Source organism: Equus asinus, chromosome 3 (genome assembly GCF_041296235.1).
Source record: "Equus asinus isolate D_3611 breed Donkey chromosome 3, EquAss-T2T_v2, whole genome shotgun sequence".
Lineage (NCBI taxonomy): Eukaryota > Metazoa > Chordata > Mammalia > Perissodactyla > Equidae > Equus > Equus asinus.
In genome coordinates, this window is record NC_091792.1 from 132,775,703 (window position 1) to 132,794,579 (window position 18,877).

The 18,877-nt window shown below is 39.4% G+C and overlaps 1 protein-coding gene and 1 pseudogene across 7 annotated transcripts in view; both read right to left on the reverse strand.

Moving 5' to 3' along the window:
* Nucleotides 1-18,877, reverse strand: part of DTHD1 (death domain containing 1) — a 77,746-nt gene that overhangs the window by 21,554 nt on the left and 37,315 nt on the right. Inside the window, exon 9 of one of the 7 annotated variants that reach the window (XM_070506068.1) lies at nt 2,970-3,229. The exons of the other annotated variants lie outside the window; for them this stretch is intronic. Within the exon in view, the coding sequence (XP_070362169.1) occupies nt 3,065-3,229 (165 nt within the window). The 3' untranslated portion in view covers nt 2,970-3,064. Of the gene's footprint in view, nt 1-2,969; nt 3,230-18,877 lie in introns of those variants that run through there. 7 annotated transcript variants of the gene reach the window in all.
* Nucleotides 1,203-2,131, reverse strand: LOC106842670 (MORF4 family-associated protein 1-like; annotated as a pseudogene).

An 18,877-nucleotide genomic window follows, 5' to 3' on the forward strand; every position in this document is an offset into this window, starting at 1 on the left:
TCATGGCTCAACTTGTTAAACTGTAATCTCTTTGAGGACCAATAATGTGTCTTGTTCCTGTATCAATTCTTCACAATGCCTGACATGGTATTGTACACATAGGGTAGTAAAAATTGTTTAGTTGATGTGATGATATCTTCTCTTGACTTGAATGATCCCCTCCTTCAAATCCTATCATATTTTCAAGGCACTGGTCAAATTCCACCTCTTTTATCAACTACTCTGGTCTCTGGTTTCTTACTTTGAAATTTATGAACTATCATTCAACTTATCTTTTACCTTAACATTGTCTTGTATTGTTAGTAATGCCATTCATATGTGCCTGTTTTCCCTCCCCAACTAGGCTTTCAATACTTTATTGTATCCTTTCTTTTTCAAGCAAATTAATACTTTTATTAACATGGTAATGTTTTTCCCTCATAGTAGGATCTTTTGACCTCAAATACTTGTCAAGTCTGCTACTCAAATAAACTTATAGCTGGACAACTTATGAAGCTTGAAGATACCTATTCCCTGTGCAGTGTAGGGTCCAACATAGACAGTCCTCACTTTCCTTTCCCTGCCCTTCAGAGCCCTTGGCAAATATCTCTTTTATTTTATGCCCAGAATCCTCTGAAATGCATCAGGTTATTACCTCGACTTGTACAGAACACCAGGATCTCATTTGTTATTCTAGGTTCCATGAGTTAAGTTGTCCAAAGAAACTGACCAGACAGGTTACGTCAGATATTGTCCCAGATAAAATTTAAGTCTTGAACAAAAGACATCTCTCCTCATTTGGTCCCACACAGAAGTTAAAATCCCAAATACAGACAATACCATCCTCCACCCTCTCCTTTGATTCATCAGTCCTAGGCAAGTCAGGCGCATCACATTCCCAGTGGAAATCTGGTCCCTTGTTCAGCTTCTTTAGCAGTTACTGCATGGAGTCCTCTTCTAGAAGTAATGCAGCTCCTTCCGCAGCTCCAGAGTTGGAGAACTCCAGCTCTGAGTCTCATGTGTCATACATAGACCAGAAGGTCCAGGGAGCTATCTGGTCATGCAAGAAAGACCAAATCACCTCAATTTTAAAAATAACCAAAGCCCAGGAACAAAGGTGACTGGTGCAAAAGCTTACATTCTAGGCCTTAATTCTCATATGTGAGAGCATTTTCCAAATAAAAATTACTTCCTCAAACAAAAACATTTAACAGTCACAATTCATATGAGGTCATCAACCACTGATCATCACAGAAACATAGAGTAAGTGAGTACAGCATGTAGACGAAAAAAAAGAGAGAAAGAAAACAGAAGGTTCTCTGGTTTCAGCTTCTGGAGAGTGTCAGACAATCTCCATCAGTTTAGCAGATTCCTTTGGCTGTAAATCACCAACCCTCCTTCAAGACAATTGCTTTTCTCTGTCCAACGGACTAGGTCGACCAGCACCTCTGCCATTTTCCCAATCTCCTTGGCCTTCTCCTCAGCCTTCTCACTCTTTTTGGTCACTGTGCCCTCAACTCCATTGCTTGGATTCTAAATATGATTCAGAGGACTTTCCTCCAAGGCTTACAGCTGGCTTTTCATTTGGATGAGAATATCTTCCATCTCCTACAACTTGTTCCTATTCCACACATAGACTTTCCTGTGCCCTTGAGTGCAAGGCACAATATTCTCCTGTTATCTCACTGATATCTGGAGGCAGGAACTGCTAGAAATCTTTCTCAGGCTCCAGCACTTCCTCTTCCTCTGATTCTCCCAGTTCAACGATGTCCAAGGGCTGCCTTTTTCCTGCTACTTGGGAATACAGTATGGACGAGAACAGAGAAGCAGTGGACAAATTGGAGACCCAGCCGTTAACCAGAGTTCGGCATGTCGTGGCTCCTTTCACAACAGGTTGTGCCTCTGTTGAAATAACTTTCTAGGCCCAAAATGGAGCCTCTCCTGCCTGGGGTGCCACATCAGCAAACCGAAACTTAGATAACTTTCGTGAATGCAGTGTACCCAGTCAGCCAGTCCCCAAATGCCAAGCCAGCTCTGGGCATTCTCACCCCAAACAAGGTTGACTATGTGGCCCCAGCCAATCAGGTATTTTCTATTAGTCCTTTCCCTGTTCTTTATTCATCCTATTAAAGCCTCTTGCCTTCTGTCCCATTTTGCGGTTCTTCAAAAGGAGATTGTTCACTTCATGAGGTGTTAAATAAAGTTTGTTTTTATCACCTAAATTGTCTTTAACCATTTTTTTAAAACTCTTTGTGAACGCACTGCTGGTAGAACCTATTGTATCCTTTTCTGTCTTCTTTCATATCAATAGTTATATTTACACATGGTTACCACAACATATCCTCAATAAATACTTGAGAGCCATGGGGCCCCTCCGTGGATACCCATGAGGATTCTCATCCCCACAAATTTCAGGTCTGCAGGCTCAGCTGGGCCCCAGGACTGCTCAGCGGTATTTGTATGCATCCCTGAAGATGTCTCCCACCGTTCCCTACAGAAGATATTTCAAATCTTTACCACTCTTTGCAAGACTTCTACTTCACCCCTGCCCACCACTGTCTTGGCAACGTGTTTTATCTTCTACTCTCTGAGAAAATAAAGCAGTAGATCTCAAACCTTAGTGTTCATGAAAATGAATCTTGAGAAAAAGGTAGAAAAGTAAGCTCACACTCTGATTCAATTGGACTCAGATAAGGCCACTTTTAAAACAAAGCAAACTGTGTGATTCTGAAACTTAAGTATGGGGGCTGCACTTAGAAAAACACTATCAACTAGGACTTCAGTTATCAACTTACACCTCAAATGTATCCTGATGAATGCATGGGAAAATGAAAGAAACATCTTTATCAAAAAAATGATGAAGATTTCCAGTATCGTGTCAGGACCAAGTGAATTCTGATTGCTTCTTACATACCTAATACTATAGGAACACAGTAAAATAACAATTTCTAACTCATAGATTACCTCACAGGTGTCACACAGATGACCTGGCTGTGATGCACACCTCCTCATGCAGAATCTCCAGCTTCTGGCAAAGTCCTCTCCAAGTGTTTTGGCAGTCCCATGGGCCTTACTCTCTTGGTGTTCACACTGTTCCACGAGTTACCAAACAATGTTCGGCCAGGCAATGCAGCCATCCATGCTCTTTTTGTGAGCACAACAGTTTCCCTTCCTGTGTCTGCATGTAGTCTATTATGTGCCGTACCATGCAGTGAGCCGTGATGGTTTCTACCATTCTCCACATTCGCTCCTGAGATACCATAGAAGCACAGTTGTTCGACATCAGTGGTTACCACAGGTTTGTTCGGCTGCTACCCCACCACTGTTCCACTGGATCCTGCCAGCAGCCATACCATTCTGACTGCTCCATAGGGAGCTCATGGTCTCTCCCACTTTTCTCCCAAGCAAAGCAATTCTCCATTAGTGGTTGCCCTAAGCCCTGCTGGCGTGTAAGTTGTGAGGTAAAATGTGATAGAATGAAGGAAGTGGCTCCTTACCCCTTGTGTTAAGTGACACTAGAGTAATAGTGGCTGTGCCCTGATGGATCACAGAGCTTAATGAAATAGGTCTTCTGTTTTTTAAACTTTTTCCCTGAGGACATAGTCATGCATCCAAGGGGCTGAACTGAGAGACAGATTTCACTAATAACTATAGCAGCCTATTCTAGACACGCCATGGCCTCTATGCTTTATATATATATTAATATGTATTATGCTTTAAATAAATATATATTTAAATATATAAGTATGTATAAATACATGCTTAAATATATATTACAAATATTTAATATGTATTCAATAAAATATATCTGTATATTTAACATATATAAATATGTGTATGTTTTTAGGCAGACCCACCCTGACGCCCCTGCAAAGAGAATTCTGTCAAGTCATGTCTCCTGTAGTTAGTTATTTCAGACTCAGCAGTGAACACAGGTTAATTTCTTATCCCAGAAAGCACCTCAGCTTCCATGCAGTTAATCTTCTGGGCTGGTAGATCCTCAGCATCCATGTACCAGGCATGTCTGAAACTCTCTGAATTGAGCCTGCTTCAGAGTTATTTACAAATTGTTTTCTTCTTGGTTATCTCATCTGTCTTTCCTAAAAATACTGTGAGGAAGATGAAGGTGCTCTTACCATTTCCTCTCTGCTGAGTGAGAAGATCAAGGCTCAAGGGTGGCTGGATCTCACGCAGAGCCCTCAGAGTGAGTAAGCGAGGGAGAAGCGGGCGGAGGCCGCTGGGATTAACTCCCAAGCTGATTCTTCCCCTACTACAAGGCTGCTTGAGCATGTGGACTCAGGTAAGGCTGAACTTAAACCCCACGCTGTCAATTCTTGACTCCTGAGGCAATTCATGCCTCAGTTTCCTAAACTTTAAAATCACTATCATTATCTTACTGACTTCCTAGGTTTGCAGTGAGCTTTAAATGAAATAAAATAGGTAATGCATTTTAGATGAAATAATATGGAAAAGATTAGTTCAGTTTCTTGTGCATAGTGGGTACTCAATAAAAGTCCCTCAATTGTCTTTGTCACACAAGTCTTGACAGTTCTAGAGTCTCATTTTTCAGGCAGAGAGGCTTTCTACACCTCTCAAATTCCGGTACATATATGATTGTCCAAAGATCCGTTTGTGACTAGAGCTAATCCTTGTAAGTACAGCCTTATGTATGGTAAGGTGTGATCCAAGTGTCACCATGATGTAACAGCACTGGACACCCTTCCTGCCCTGGGGTCTCACAGTTGACCCGGCTTCAGCCACTCGTGACCATCTAGCCTCTCACAAGTCCTAGAAAGAAGCTCAGTATTTTAACCTTGGCTGGGACTCACTTTCATTATAATGTGCTTTCGAGGAGCTTCAGATAGTACTGGAGTTAACTAAGTTAACCTCACTCTAGAAACATGTGCACGAAAAAAAGGGAAAAACAATGCAGTGCAAACAACTGCCGTTATGGGTCGGCTTTAGGGCTGATTTGTTTGGTAACCTCATGTCATCATTGTGCCCCCTTCTCAACCTAAAAGAATGAACATGGGTTAAATTTGGGAATTCAGCAAAGATAATGGGCTGAAACTCCTACAGGGCTCACCACAAGAATCCATAAAAGCTAATATAAAGTAAAAAAAAAAAAAAAAAAAAGGGGAGGAGGACTGGCAGTAGTTAGCTCAGGGCTAATCTTCCTCAAAAAAAAAAAGAAAAAAAAAAAAGAAAAAAAAAGGGGACCAGCCCTGTGGCCAAGTGGTTAAGTTCCCGCGCTCTGCTTTGGCGGCCCAGGATTTCTTCGGTTCGGATCCTGGGCGCAGACATGGCACCGCTCATTAGGCCACATTGAGGCCGCGTCCCACATGCCACAACTAGAAGCATGCACAACTAAAATATACAACTATGTACTTAGGGGATTTGGGGAGAAAAAGTAGAACAAAAAAAGGGAAAAAGAAAAAATTATAAATCCTTCCCACAATTTCACACAGCTGTTTAAGTGCTCACTGGAAACAATAACATAAAATGATGAGATCCTTGACTCCTAGGGCAACACCTCATTTTAAATTTTAAATTTAAGTTGTAACAAGTGCTCACTAATTTCAATGGTACCCACAATAATACTATTGCTATTTGGCAGATATGGAAATAACAAGTGGCAGATTTTTCCCCTTAAATTTCTACCTCCCTACTAGTTTTTGAGGTCTCTATTGAAGAACCAATTTTGTGTAAAGTAACATGCTAAGGATTTTCTGACACTTGAAGTACCCTCTAACATGGATGCCAAACGTCAGTGCAATATGATCAACAACAACAAAAATGCTCTGCTGACATTATTATTTTTTATCATTTACCCTAAGGCATTTATGCATAAAGAGATTTTCACAGGTAATTATTATAATCTCTTGTGCCAGCAACTCCTCCATCCACATTCATCCACATTCCTCCCACTCCACACACTTATTGTAGATTTTTTTTCTGGTAAATAGATCATTTATTCTGTAGTTAGAAGATATGCAAGTGAAAGTGGTATGAATAATAATAGAGCAAGGAAGCATATATAATTAGCATATTTCTGTGTATCTTTAGCACAAATTTTACCAGAAGCTTTTAAGATAGCATAACTAAGTACGTCTTCACTATTTACTCTGTATTTATTTTGCAGAGGCCTCTCCAACTAAGTAATAGTTGCCATTTGTTTAACTTGAGTTCATTTATTGCATCATAATAGTAAACTGTATATTTTCAATCTTTATAAAGTACAACTTCTACAAAATTCTTAATGGTTTACATTGTAAATAAGTTAGAATATTGATCAAAGAAGTAAGCTGTTACAAAAAATTAACGTTAGCATGAAAACTTTGTGCTGCATAACTACAAATCAAATAAGAGCATATATCAGTGTTGAGTGAGGACATACTGGTGTGAAGAACTGGGCTAGACTTCCGGTTTCCAGTCAGGCTGCAAGCGACTGGAAGTTCCCATTCTGTGCTAACAAGTACAATGCAGAACGAAGTGAAAAATCAACAACTCTCTTTAGATCTGTCAGAGCAGTAAGGTCACAGCGCAAACCTCTGCCCCAAATTTGAAGAGAGCAACAGGGGGGAGAATGACAAGTTACCAGAGCAGAAACCCACAAGCACAAACCACGGCGGGAACCAGGCCAGAGAAGGAAACCGGAACTGTAATTGACAAATTGCAGGAGGCTGGGTGTGGACAAGTCTGAGGGTTAAAAATTCCTGGGGGGACCTAGTCATGGGGGAAGTTCCCATACTTTTGTGAATTTTACTTCCTGGAGCTCAACCAGGTTTTCATAGTGAATATCTGAGAAAAATCCCCATGTGCTTCTGGCAGTGAGAGGGGAAAGGGAACCACTTTGAAACACACCAGAGCATTCTGTTTTTCTTAACCAGTCCTGCCCTCAGAAGAAACTGTTTAACCAGAGCCTAATCTGCTGGGGTTAGAGCCTAACTGACCTGGGGGAAGGGAAATACCAACTCCAGGCCCCTCTAGCCATCCTGTCCCCATGAAGGGGAGGAGGGGTGGGGGAGGCAGGGACTGAGAATCATATGTGAAGTTCATAGTTCAGAGGTAAAGGCTCACCGAAGACTGAGACCTCATCACAGGACTGTAGAATAGAACGTCTCCTCCCCTGTACCTCACCACCACATCACCAAAGACCTATTTATAGCAGTTTCTTTTACCCAGTACATCATGTGTGACTATCAAACAAAATTACAAGACATACTAAAAGGCAAAAAACACAATTTGAAGAGACAGAGCAAGCATCAGAATCAGACTCAGATATGATAGAGATGTTAGAAGTATCAGACCAGGAATTTTAAAATACTATGATTTACATGCTACAGGCTCTCACAGAAAAAGTAAACAGCACACAAGAACAGATGGGGAATGGAAGCAGAGAGATGGAAATTATAAGAAAGAACCCAAAAGAAATGCTAGAGATGAAAGACAGTGTAACAGAAATGAAGAATGCCTTTGATGAGATTATTAGTAGATAGACACAGCTGAGGAATTTATGAGCTTGACAATGCCTCAATAGAAGCTCTAAAACTGGAAAGCAAAGAGAAAAAAGACAGAGAAAAACAGAACATTCCAAGAACTACAGAACAAGTACAAAAAACATACATGTAATGGGAATTCCAGAAGGAAAAGACAGAAAGGAAGAGAAGACGTATTTGAAATAATAATGAGCAAGAAGTTCCCTAAATTAATGTCAGACCCCAAACCACACATCTAGGGAGCTCAGAGAATACTGAGGATAAATGCCAGGAATTGGGCTAAATGTGCAACTGTATTATTTCATTCTAAATCCATAACAGTGGTTTGAAGAATTGTCATCCTCACTTCACAGATCTAACTTTGCCAAGGCAACATGGAACAAATCTTGAAACCCAGGTCTGTCTAAAATCCTAACTTATACAGTAAATAATATTGCCTCCAGAAAATGATAGCAGCTTTTTTTTTTTTACCATGTCCCAGTAATTACTCTAACAACTTAAAGTATATTGTATAATCTTGGTATATAGTGTATCTATATCCTCGTGAGGTGGTTGCTATTATGCCTACTTTACAAAGGAGAAAACTGAGGTTGAGTGTTAAAATAATTTGACCAGAAACAAACACACTAAGTGACAGATATAATATTTAAACTAACATTTGTAAGACTGCAGATCCTTTATTTATAACCTGTAATTTAAAACTGGTATGTAAAGTAAAGGTTGTAAGGCAGGCCTTCCACTCAGCCATTCCAGTACCTCCCTGCGTCATGTTCACCATTTACATACATCAACTTCACTGCTCTGGACTTGGATGGAGGGATGGAATTTAACTCCTAACCATACTAGTTATTAACTTTATGTTCTTAAAGCATTCCATTTGTGCCTCCCTTTCCTCATTTATAAAATGGGCGTGAGAATAGTTCCTGCTTCATCGTCCCATTAAAGGAAACATTGAGTCACATTATGTAGCTTAGAACAGGGGATTGTATGTACTAAGTGCTCAACGTAACAGCTGTTGTTAGTCAATATTTTTTCTTTAAAATTACTTTTTTATCCTACACAAGTACATTTTTAAAAGAAAATCATATTTCAATCATAAGTGGAAAAACAATTTCACTCTTATAAACACATGGAAACCTTAAAAAGAAATACAATTAAAACAAAACAATATTATTAAATTCTGTTGCCAGCCAAGATCACTGGGCCTGGGAGTTGTTCTCAGCTTGTTATCAGATCAGGTTTTGTGCTAGAGAGATGTGAAAACATGATAACACTAACCCATGGTCTATTCAGAGGAACAGAAAATGGATTAAAAAGAGAATAAATTCCTCACCATGTCAATCTATTTTATTTAAAGCTGGTATGTTATTGTCACCCCTCCCCCCAAAAAAACCACTTGAAATTCCAGAATTTTGGAAAAAGCACTATAACTGAGCATCCCCTTTTACTTGCTGGGAATCATATCTATATCTTTTTTTTTTTTTAAAGTTTGGCACCTGAGATAACATATGTTGCCAATCTTTTTTTCTTCTTCTTCTTCTCCCTAAAGCCCCCTAGTACATAGTTGTATATTCTAGTTGTAGGTCCTTCTGGTTGTACTATGTGGGATGCCACCTCAGCATGGCTTGATAAGTGGTGTCATGTCAGTGCCTAGGATCTGAACGGGAGAAACCCTGGGCCACCCAAGCAAAGCGCGCAAGCATAACCACTGGGCCACGGGGCCAGCCCGGGGAATTATATCTATATCTTTTACTATAAACATGCATGTGAAGTATTTTTGTTCTTTTAAAAGCATAGAGAATATTTTGAGGGCATCTGAGTTATGTCATCAACGAAGAGAAAACAAGGAGCTGTGAGCTGATGTCACTACGTAGATGGGACAGAGGAACTTATTGGGCTATTCAGAAGTGACTACACATTTAAAACCCAGATAATAGAGAAAGACTGCTTCTGCCTCAGGAGCTGAAAAGTTCAAGATAACAAGAAAACCACCACCCTAGGCTATGGCGGCTCTGTTCCAAAGCTCAGTTTCAGCAAAAGGTACAAGCAGTCTGGCTCTTTGAAAGATCTAGATTTGCCAAACCCCGAAGGGGCAAAGGATATGAGAGGCAATATGACAAAGGGTTAAAAGTGGCAAACATCAAGAAAGCCAGGAGCTGGCTTCCTCAAAAAATAGGGGGAGGTGGAACAGCATTAAAAAGGAATGACTTTAAAGTCTGGGTCCTAGTACAGCCTCTGGCCCCGTGAAGTTGTGCGAGTTGAGGCAAGCCATCTAAACTCTCTTATTCAACTCTCTAACTGGTGAGAGATGCTGGTTCTTACCTTTGAAATATGCTGTGAGGGTCAATTAATATAATGTCTGTAAAGGATGTTACCTATACTCAGAATTCAACAAATAGTGCTAGAGACACACAAACCAAATGCAATGAGTGGATATATTTTGGACATTTTTTTGAACAAATTCACTATAAAAAGAGAAAATTGAGTTAGTAGGTGAATATAAAACATCTATGTAGAAGATGCTATTAAGTAATAATTACTGATTTTATTGGGTGTACTATGTTATTGTGGTTGTATGTTTTTTTAAAGTCCTTACCCCTTAGAGAAACATACTACAGAAATATTTATAAGTAAAGTGATATAATAGCTGTGATTTGCTTTAAAATACTCAAACAAAGAAAACCCAAGGGTATGAGATTAACCAAGGGCAAAAAATGATGGGTGATGGGCCCATGTATGCTCATTGTATATTTTCACTCATTTTGTGTGCCTTTGAAAATTTCCACACACACACAAACCTTTTAAAATAAATAAATGAAAAGACACGAGCATTAGTCAGTAAATACCCTGATGTTGTTTTCATGGTGGATATTATTATAATTGCACAGTCAGTGTAGCACTTCCTGAAGGCATGGGCCAAAATGCTTGACCCACACAAGAAAAGGAAGTACTTCTACATAGAGAAATCTGAAGACCAGCACAAACCCACAGAGAAGTAAGATTACTGTGGAAAAAATAAGAGTTGACTTTAGAGCAAGAAGAGCTGACCCAGAGTGTCTCACTTGGAGATAAATCTAGAAATTAAGTTTTCTGGAAATGAAAGCAGGCTGCTACCAATCCTAGAAGCAATGCCAATCCATATCTTTGCTTAGCTCAGCTCTTTCTTTAAACCCATGCACATTTTAATGCAACCAAACTTATGTTATGTTTCTTCATTATCTTTTTGAATGTCTCTTAGAAAATGACTCTTTTTAAGGCTTCAATCTGATTATGGCTTGTCAAGAGGAAGGAATTAAATATCTCTGCCTTTGAAGACATCAATCACAAAAAGAGAAGCCTTAAGGTCCTTGGTAACCAGATAGACCAATCCAAGATACTCTGTCTATGGAGTTGGAACAGATAGAAGGAAGAGGTTTTCCGGGATGGCTGAAGATATTAAGCAAGCAAGGATCTCAATATTGGAATGTATATGAAGTCAGCAAAGAAAAGTTGTCAAAAGCAGTCTGGAATAGATAAATCTAGTATCTAAATTAATGTCTCCAGTCTCATTTTTAGTCTCCCAAAGGATCAAGCGGTAGACAGACCACATGGGGTTGCAGTGAGAATTAAATGGCATGATGTGTGTAAAACACTACAAACATGCCTGGCATTTGGCAAGCAGTCCATAAATGTTAACTATTGTTAATATGCTTAAAACTTTGCTCACTATTACAAGCAATTTCATCAAAAGCAGATGCTTTTGACCCATAAATGCAGCAATATAGGAGACGCTATTGATTTTAAAAGTAGCTCAACAAATCAAAGATACACTACACTGTTAGAACTTACATAAACTTCAAACTCCTCTCTTTATTGCTCCTTTTTAAAATTATAATCTCAACAAGTTTTTGTCAATTCTGAAGACGTGTCAAGGTGCCTATTCAACTCTGAGTAGTGTTCTTTCTAGAATATTCTAAGCAGGTTTTTTTTTAAAAATTTGTTGATTTTTTGTTTTGTTTTGTGTTTTGGCCTGTTGATAGGAATAGACTTTCTGACAGAGTGATATGAATGTTTTAGGGAAAGGCCTGCATAGCCACCTCTTCCTCTCAGGTCTTGCCACATTGTGTGAAATCCCCACATTAGTCACTCTTTTGAAGGCATGAATAGCTTCTGCTAAACTTAACTGTTACATGGGAAAAGAAAGAAGTAAAACTTTGTGAGCTATTAAGACTCTACCTTCAATTGCTTTATCAATGCTCCCAGCATGCATTCATTTATTCAAAAAATAGTTCAGCAAGATATTATTGAATGTATACTAGAAAATAGGATTACAAAATTGAATGAACTGTGCTCCCATTCCTGAGGAACTCAGTCACAGAAAGAGACAGGAGGTATAATGGTTAGGAGCACCACCACTGGAATCAGACAAACTTGGGTTCAAATAGTAGCTTTGTTATTCTTAGTTATTTTCCCTCGAACAAACCTCTCTGTGCCTCAGCTTCGTCAATCACCTACCTTTTCAGTAAATGAGTTAATATGTGTGAAGGCTTTATCAAGATACTTTCTCAAGATCAAGGAATAACTTAATAAATATTGGTTATTATTATCATTACCACTATTGCTATATAAATAAAAAATATAACAGACCATACATTAGTATATATTCAAAGTGTTTCTGTTGTAGTTACAATGTAACACCTAATTCTGCCTGAGGAATTTAAAGGCTTCTTCTAAAGAGATGACGATGGAGCTAAGTGTGGAGTCATTGCTGTCACAAGGGCAGCTGTGCAAAAGCCTCTGAGGCAGTTAAGATCATAATGTATAAAATAAATGAAATTTTTAAGCGGAACTGGAGCAAAACATGTTAGTTGGATAAATGTAATATGAAGGGGCTGTGGGGGTTTGTGAAGGGCCATATATGCCAGGGTAAGTGGCTTGGACTTTGACCAATAGATAGAAAGTGTCATTTGAGAAATTTTAGGAGAAAATGCCAATTGAGGAGTTCTAGGAGACAGTGATAAAATCATACTTGTTTTTGAGAAGAACCGCCTTGTCTGTTATGTGGCCTGGAGCAGAAAAGGGGACTAGTGATACGCCCTCCAGGAGAAAGTTGCAATCATCTATTGGAAAGGGCAATACAAGGAAAAGTAGAGATGAAATGCAAGTGTAAAACACTTCCAAAGTAAAAACAATGCAGCACTATGTTGTATCATAGGACAACAGCTCAAACCGGTATCCTGGGAGCCCCCCTCCAAAGCCTCTGCTCCACGGCTGTCTCCATTATCCCCCTCCTCCCAATCCCCACACATATTCATTCTATCTGCAACTTTAGTTGATCCCCAATCCTAAATCTCTCTCCAACCCTGTTTGTTCTCTTCTTTCCATCTTTACTCCCATGGTCTTACATCAGGCCATCACCATATCTTCCATGAACTTCTTCATTTGCCCTTTATTTTACTGTTGTTAAGCTCATCTTCTTCTAACTTATCCTTATAGGCTTTCACAGTGATATTGCTAACAAAATTTGATCATGTCACACCCTGGTTAAAATTTTCCAATGACTTGCCGTTACTTATAGGTTAAAAGATAAGCTTAATTATAAACTAACTAGATCCCTACTTCTCCACACTCAGTTATTCAAACTCATTTGAAGAATACCAGTGGCTGAGAAATTTTTTTTGTTTACACATATGCTAAGGATCTCTGGTTTGAATCTCTACCTTGCACATGATCATTTCATGATCTCTATATCATGAAATCAGTCACATTCTTTTGACAAATTTTGACAAAAGGCCTCATCTATAACAATTCCACAGAGACATACGGTTTACCTAAACAAGGCATTCAAAGCCTTCCATAATCTTTCCCCAACTTATTTCCAGTATGCTTTTTCTAAATCCTCCACTCCAGCCAAACAAGTCTATTTATTGTCCATTCTTGAAACATACCTTGTGCTTTGCTACTTCAGAGTTTCAGCAGGTACCATCCTCTTGTGTGGAACCCATTGCCTCTTTGTCTCTTCATCTCCAAAACCTAAACATTCTCTACATCTGTCTTGCTCTGTGAAGTGCCCCCAGACCACCTCAGCCCACAGAAATCACTGCCTTCTCTGAAATGCCCTAGCACTTACCATCTCGGTCATTCATTTGCAATTAATCATCAGTTCCTGTCTTGTGATATCAATGTATTGTTGTATTCAATTATTATTTATCTCTTGCATTGTTTTATAACTTTTAAGCTATTTGGTTGTTAGTGCCATCAAGTTGATTCCAACTCCTAGTGACCTGTCTACAGCAGATCGGAACCCTGCCCGGTCTTTTTGGCCATCATCTCATCTTCCGGTGCTACATCAGACAATGCTGTGCTGCTATTCATAGGGTGTAAACTTTTAAAGTGTTTATGCTTTATTTCCTGAACTTGACTGTAATTTCCTTGAAAGCTAAGACTGACCTGTACATATTACTATTTTTTTAGGCCCTACACAATATCTCATATATAAGAGGCATTTAATTAGTATTTGTTAATTCATCTGTTGACTGATACAGCTACAGAAAAAAATAACAGTTGGAGTTTATGAAGTAGAAAATTGTTTGAATTAAAGAACATCATATTCAACCTATTAAATGTTACAATTTTAAGAGAATAAATACACATCAATTACTTTTTTTGTTAAATTTTCCCAAACAGGCAAGAATATATGTGCTTCCTTTGTAAAAGGAATATTGACAGGAATATGACAACGTAGTGCACAATTCCTGCTTTACTTATACTGCCCACTGGGCAGAGAAAACCTTCCCTTTTAGGGACAGAGGGTGAAGGAGGAAGGAGGAGGAGGGGTGAGAAGGCACAGAGAAGGAGAAAGGGTACGAGGGAGGGAAGAGGAGGAGAGGAAAGAAGGGAAAGAAAAGGGAGGAGGAAGATGAAGAGGAAGAAGAGGGGGAAAGAGAAGAGAAAGATTCTCTTCTGATTAAATTGTTGGGCAAAGCACTTTTCAAAAGAGAATACGGGATCCTATTTCTGACTAAATGAGTTTTGCTCATTTTCTCCCTTTCGCATCTCATGTGCAATGTAAAGTCGATTTTTCAGTGACATGGTCAAAACTGTGTCTTTGAAGGTCATTGTCTCTTAAGGTCATTCTGATGGCTTAGAGGAAGGTTAGACTGCGCGCATGGAGGGCATGCCAAGGAAGAGCCACAATGGAAACAACTGGAAAGAGTGAAAAGGCTTGTAAAATGTTCACAGGTAAAGAAATTGACATGATACCTCTGCTTACCAAGATTCTCGTGACTTTCCTCTATAATTGTTAAGTGGTCACAGGTTAAAAGAAATTGACATGATACCTCTGCTTACCAAGATTCTGGTGACTTCCCTCCATAATTGTTGTTATGATTGTATAACTTACATGTTATTGGAATTAACTCTACTGTGGAAAGCATGAAACTAAGTTGCAGAAAATTTTTAAATCACCATTAAGTTCACTATTCCCACCCCACACACACACAAAAACAAACCTGATTTCTCTTATAGAGTTTTATTTTTAAAACATATGCTTTTTCTAATCTACTTTCTTAAGAGCTAGCACTAAGGTGTTCAGTGTCATTTCATTTTGTAAGTTATTACAACTGAAAAACCTCAGTAGAATTGAAGTGCCCTTGAATGTAAAAATTTTCAGTAGCTTGGAATCTTCTCATTTATTTAGTTGAGATTGTTCTTCAGTATTTCATATGGTTAGAAAAAAAATCATTTAGGAAAAGAAGCCATCCCTGGCGGGGCAGGGAGACAGCAATGAATGTCCAAAGTGGGGAGAAAGTGGTGATGCCGATGAACTGAATGTTGCACCAGCTTCTGCATGCTTCCTCCCTTTGACACAGCAAACTGTTTAATGTGGTGAGAAAGCAAGTGTTGAGGCAGCATCATTATTTGCTAGAAATCACATGCCATGAGTTCAGTTAAAAAAAGAAAAGAGGAAGTTTCAGGCTAAGCAAAACTTGGGTCAACAGCTTACGTAAATATGTAGGTTAGGTGTGACTGGGAAACTGCAGACTCCCACAGAAACAACCACCAGACCCAGAGCCCTTCTCTCCTGCAAAGCAGAGCCTCTGAGCAGACAGGAAGAGTAAAATGCATTCACAACTCAAGCTGGCACAAATAACCAAACGACGCAGACAGTCACCTACATGACGATTTCAGAAGCACACACACACACCACTTCCTTCCACTTAAAAAATCTTTGAGAGTTTTTTGAAACTCACTTTGTTTCTGCCAAAGCACAAATAAAATAGAATGAATTGAATTTACTTGAATATTTTGTAAAAGGAGGATGTTTGAAGCAGAATTTAGAAAATTGTTCTTTTCAACCACACATTTTCACATATATTGATTATGTGACCATTTTCAGATCAAATTGAAATGTGAACTCTCACCTGGATCCTCTCTGTCTCTCAGACCTCATCGCCTTTCTGTATCCCTCACGTGCACACTCTTATGATAGTCTTCCATCGAGTCTTGATTAGAAGCTCACACCCATCAGTCTTGGTGCCTGCCATTTCCCTCACTGCAGCATTATTGTGGCCACACAGGCAGGTGAGCTTCTTGTGACTTCTGCTCTTCAGCTCAGAAGGCACTTCTACACTCAAGCCTTCCCTGATCATCTCATCTATAAGAATACACCACCACTTCTGCCAGTTCTCTGATGCTAATGTATTTTCCTTCTTGACAGTTTTCCCTGTCCTCTTCACACTTTTGGTGCTTAAAATGCAAGTTCCATTTATGAATTCATTCATTCAACAAACATTTATTGAGCACCTAACATATGTGAGGCAATATTTTAAGTCCTTGTGATTCAGTAGTGAATGAAACAGATAAAGATCCCTGGCCAAAAGGAGCTTATGTCCTAGTTGGGGAGTGGAGGTGCACCCACGATAAACATACTAAGTGAGGAAATAAGTCTTAGAAGGTAACCATGCTTTAGAGGAAATAACAAAATCAGAGCAAGTGAAGGAGGATCAGGAGTATCAGGTTGTGTGGGTAGGAGTAGATTGTAATAAGAAATAGAATCAGGGTAGGCCTCGGAGAGAAGTGAAATTTGAGCAAAGAATTGAAGGAAGTGATGGTGTTAGCCCTGTAGCTATCTGATGAATGGAAAACAATCCCAAAGACCTAAAGCAGAGGTGTGTGTGGCAAATTCCAAGAACTGCAAGAAGGTCACTGTGGCTAGAGTTGGATAAGTGGAGAGGAGAGTATAGGAGAGAAGGTCCTAGAAACAATGGGGACGAGTTCAAATAGAGTTGTACTCTGAGTGACACCAGGAGCCATTGCAGGGTTTGGAGCAGAGGCATGAGAAGATCTGACTGATGGTTGAAAGTCTCACTCTGCCATCTGAGTTGAGAATAGTCTATGGATAGGTAAGGGAAAAATAAGACCATATACACAGGAACTCCACTGTATGTCCGGCGCATGGGATACAAGAAGTTTAATGAGTTAACATATAAATGAATGGGATATGGAGGTTAAAAGATAAGATGTGCAGAGATCCTCACAAGCATGAAGTAATGGGTGACACGTTTTCACATCTTTGGGAATCAGACACAGTACACTAAGGTCACAACTTATACTAATGTGTATGTGAGTGTGTTTATATCTACATACCTACATGTAAATATTTACTGCTTGTCTTCTGTGTGGAAAGCACTTTTAATTTTGACAAATGCCTTCACCTAATTTATGCTACATGTATAAATATATGCATAGGTAATGTTCACTAGTGCCAAGCTCCATATAATAAGGCTACTTCTGTTTCCTGAAAAATAGCACATTCTAACGCTGCCTAGCTAAGGTCAATTTTTTTTTGAACTCTGAGCTTTATAGAAGAAATCTATTCTCACAAAAATAAAGATCATGGTTTTAATTCTCATTTATGTATGTTAGTTTGAAAAGAGGAAAAAGTTCCTACAGCCACAGAGGCTTTCTCAACCTCAACAAACTTACCTGTAAAGACTTTGTTTAGGCATGAGGAAGGGCCAAAAGAGTGACCCTGGAAGGCCCTATACAAATCCGTCTGGGAGAGAAAGAGAACGGATAGCATGCAGGCAGTAGATTCATAGATGAAAGGCAGCATATGCTTATTTATTTTTTTATTTTTTTTTCTTTTAAAGATTTTATTTTTCCTTTTTCTCCCCAAAGCCCCCCAGTACATAGTTGTATATTTTTAGTCGTGGGTCCTTCTAGTTGTGGCATGTGGGACGCCGCCTCAGCATGGCCTGACCGGCGGTGCCATGTCTGCGCCCAGGATTCAAACTGGTGAAACCCTGGGCCACCGAAGCGAAGCACACAAACTTAACTACTCAGCCCCGGGCTGGCCCCGGCAGCATATGTTTAAAATGTACTATTTTTAAACATGCCAATATAATTTCAAGATTATCAATTTCAAGGTTGGACAATTTTAAGGTCTGAAGAAATTGTCTCATTCTTCATTGTTCAGAAATAATTGTTGAGCATGTACTATATGCCTGGTACTGACAGTACAAACTGAGCAGGAAAATGGATGTGCCTGCAGAGTCAATTGCATGCATTCCCAACCCAGGTAATGTCACCCTCCAGGAGGGAAAATTTGCTCTTGGGCAACACAAAAAACACTTACACTTTTAATTATAAAATACAAAAAAATACAGTGCATAAACAGACACAGTATATCTGTGATATTAAAATTTAATGAGGAAGGGTGGTTAGGGGAAAAAATGTCTAAAAAGACTCCTTAGGAGAGGAAAAACAAATAAACAAAAAAGATTGAGAAACACTTGTCTATTGGAAAGTGCATAATTATAGTAAAATATGATAACTACAGTGATGGGGAAAGTACGGGATATTGCGGAAATACGTACGAGGAACACCTAACTTAGTATGGAGGAAGAGGTCAGGGAAGGCTTCCTGGAGAAGTCGCATCTCAGCAGAGCTGTAAGGGATGACCACTAAGAATTGCTCAGACAAGAAGGTGGGGAATGAGTTGTGTGCTAGAATCAAGGCGGAGGAAGAGCTTATGCACAAGACCTGGACAATCACTAACACAGACTTCTGTTGAGCAAAATCTATATAAACCCCTAAGTTATCTAGTTTGGTTAATTTGGCTAATAATTCGTGAAGTCAGATAGGCCAAAGAAAACACTGCAAACTGAAAGCTGAATGCATGTCACATTTGGGACCACCAGTCTGTGTTCTCTTACACAAGGGCCTTCCTTTCCATTGTCTGCCCTCATCACAGGGAGGCCCTCAGCACCTCGTGCCAGAGAATTTCAACAGCCCCCTACTTCTTTCCCTCTAGTTACCCTACAGCGGCAGGACCACACAGTGATCGCAGGAAGTAATGTGCTAAACTGAGCTGCCTGGAGGGCTCCCCTGATCTATCCTTCCTCTGCTCTCAAATC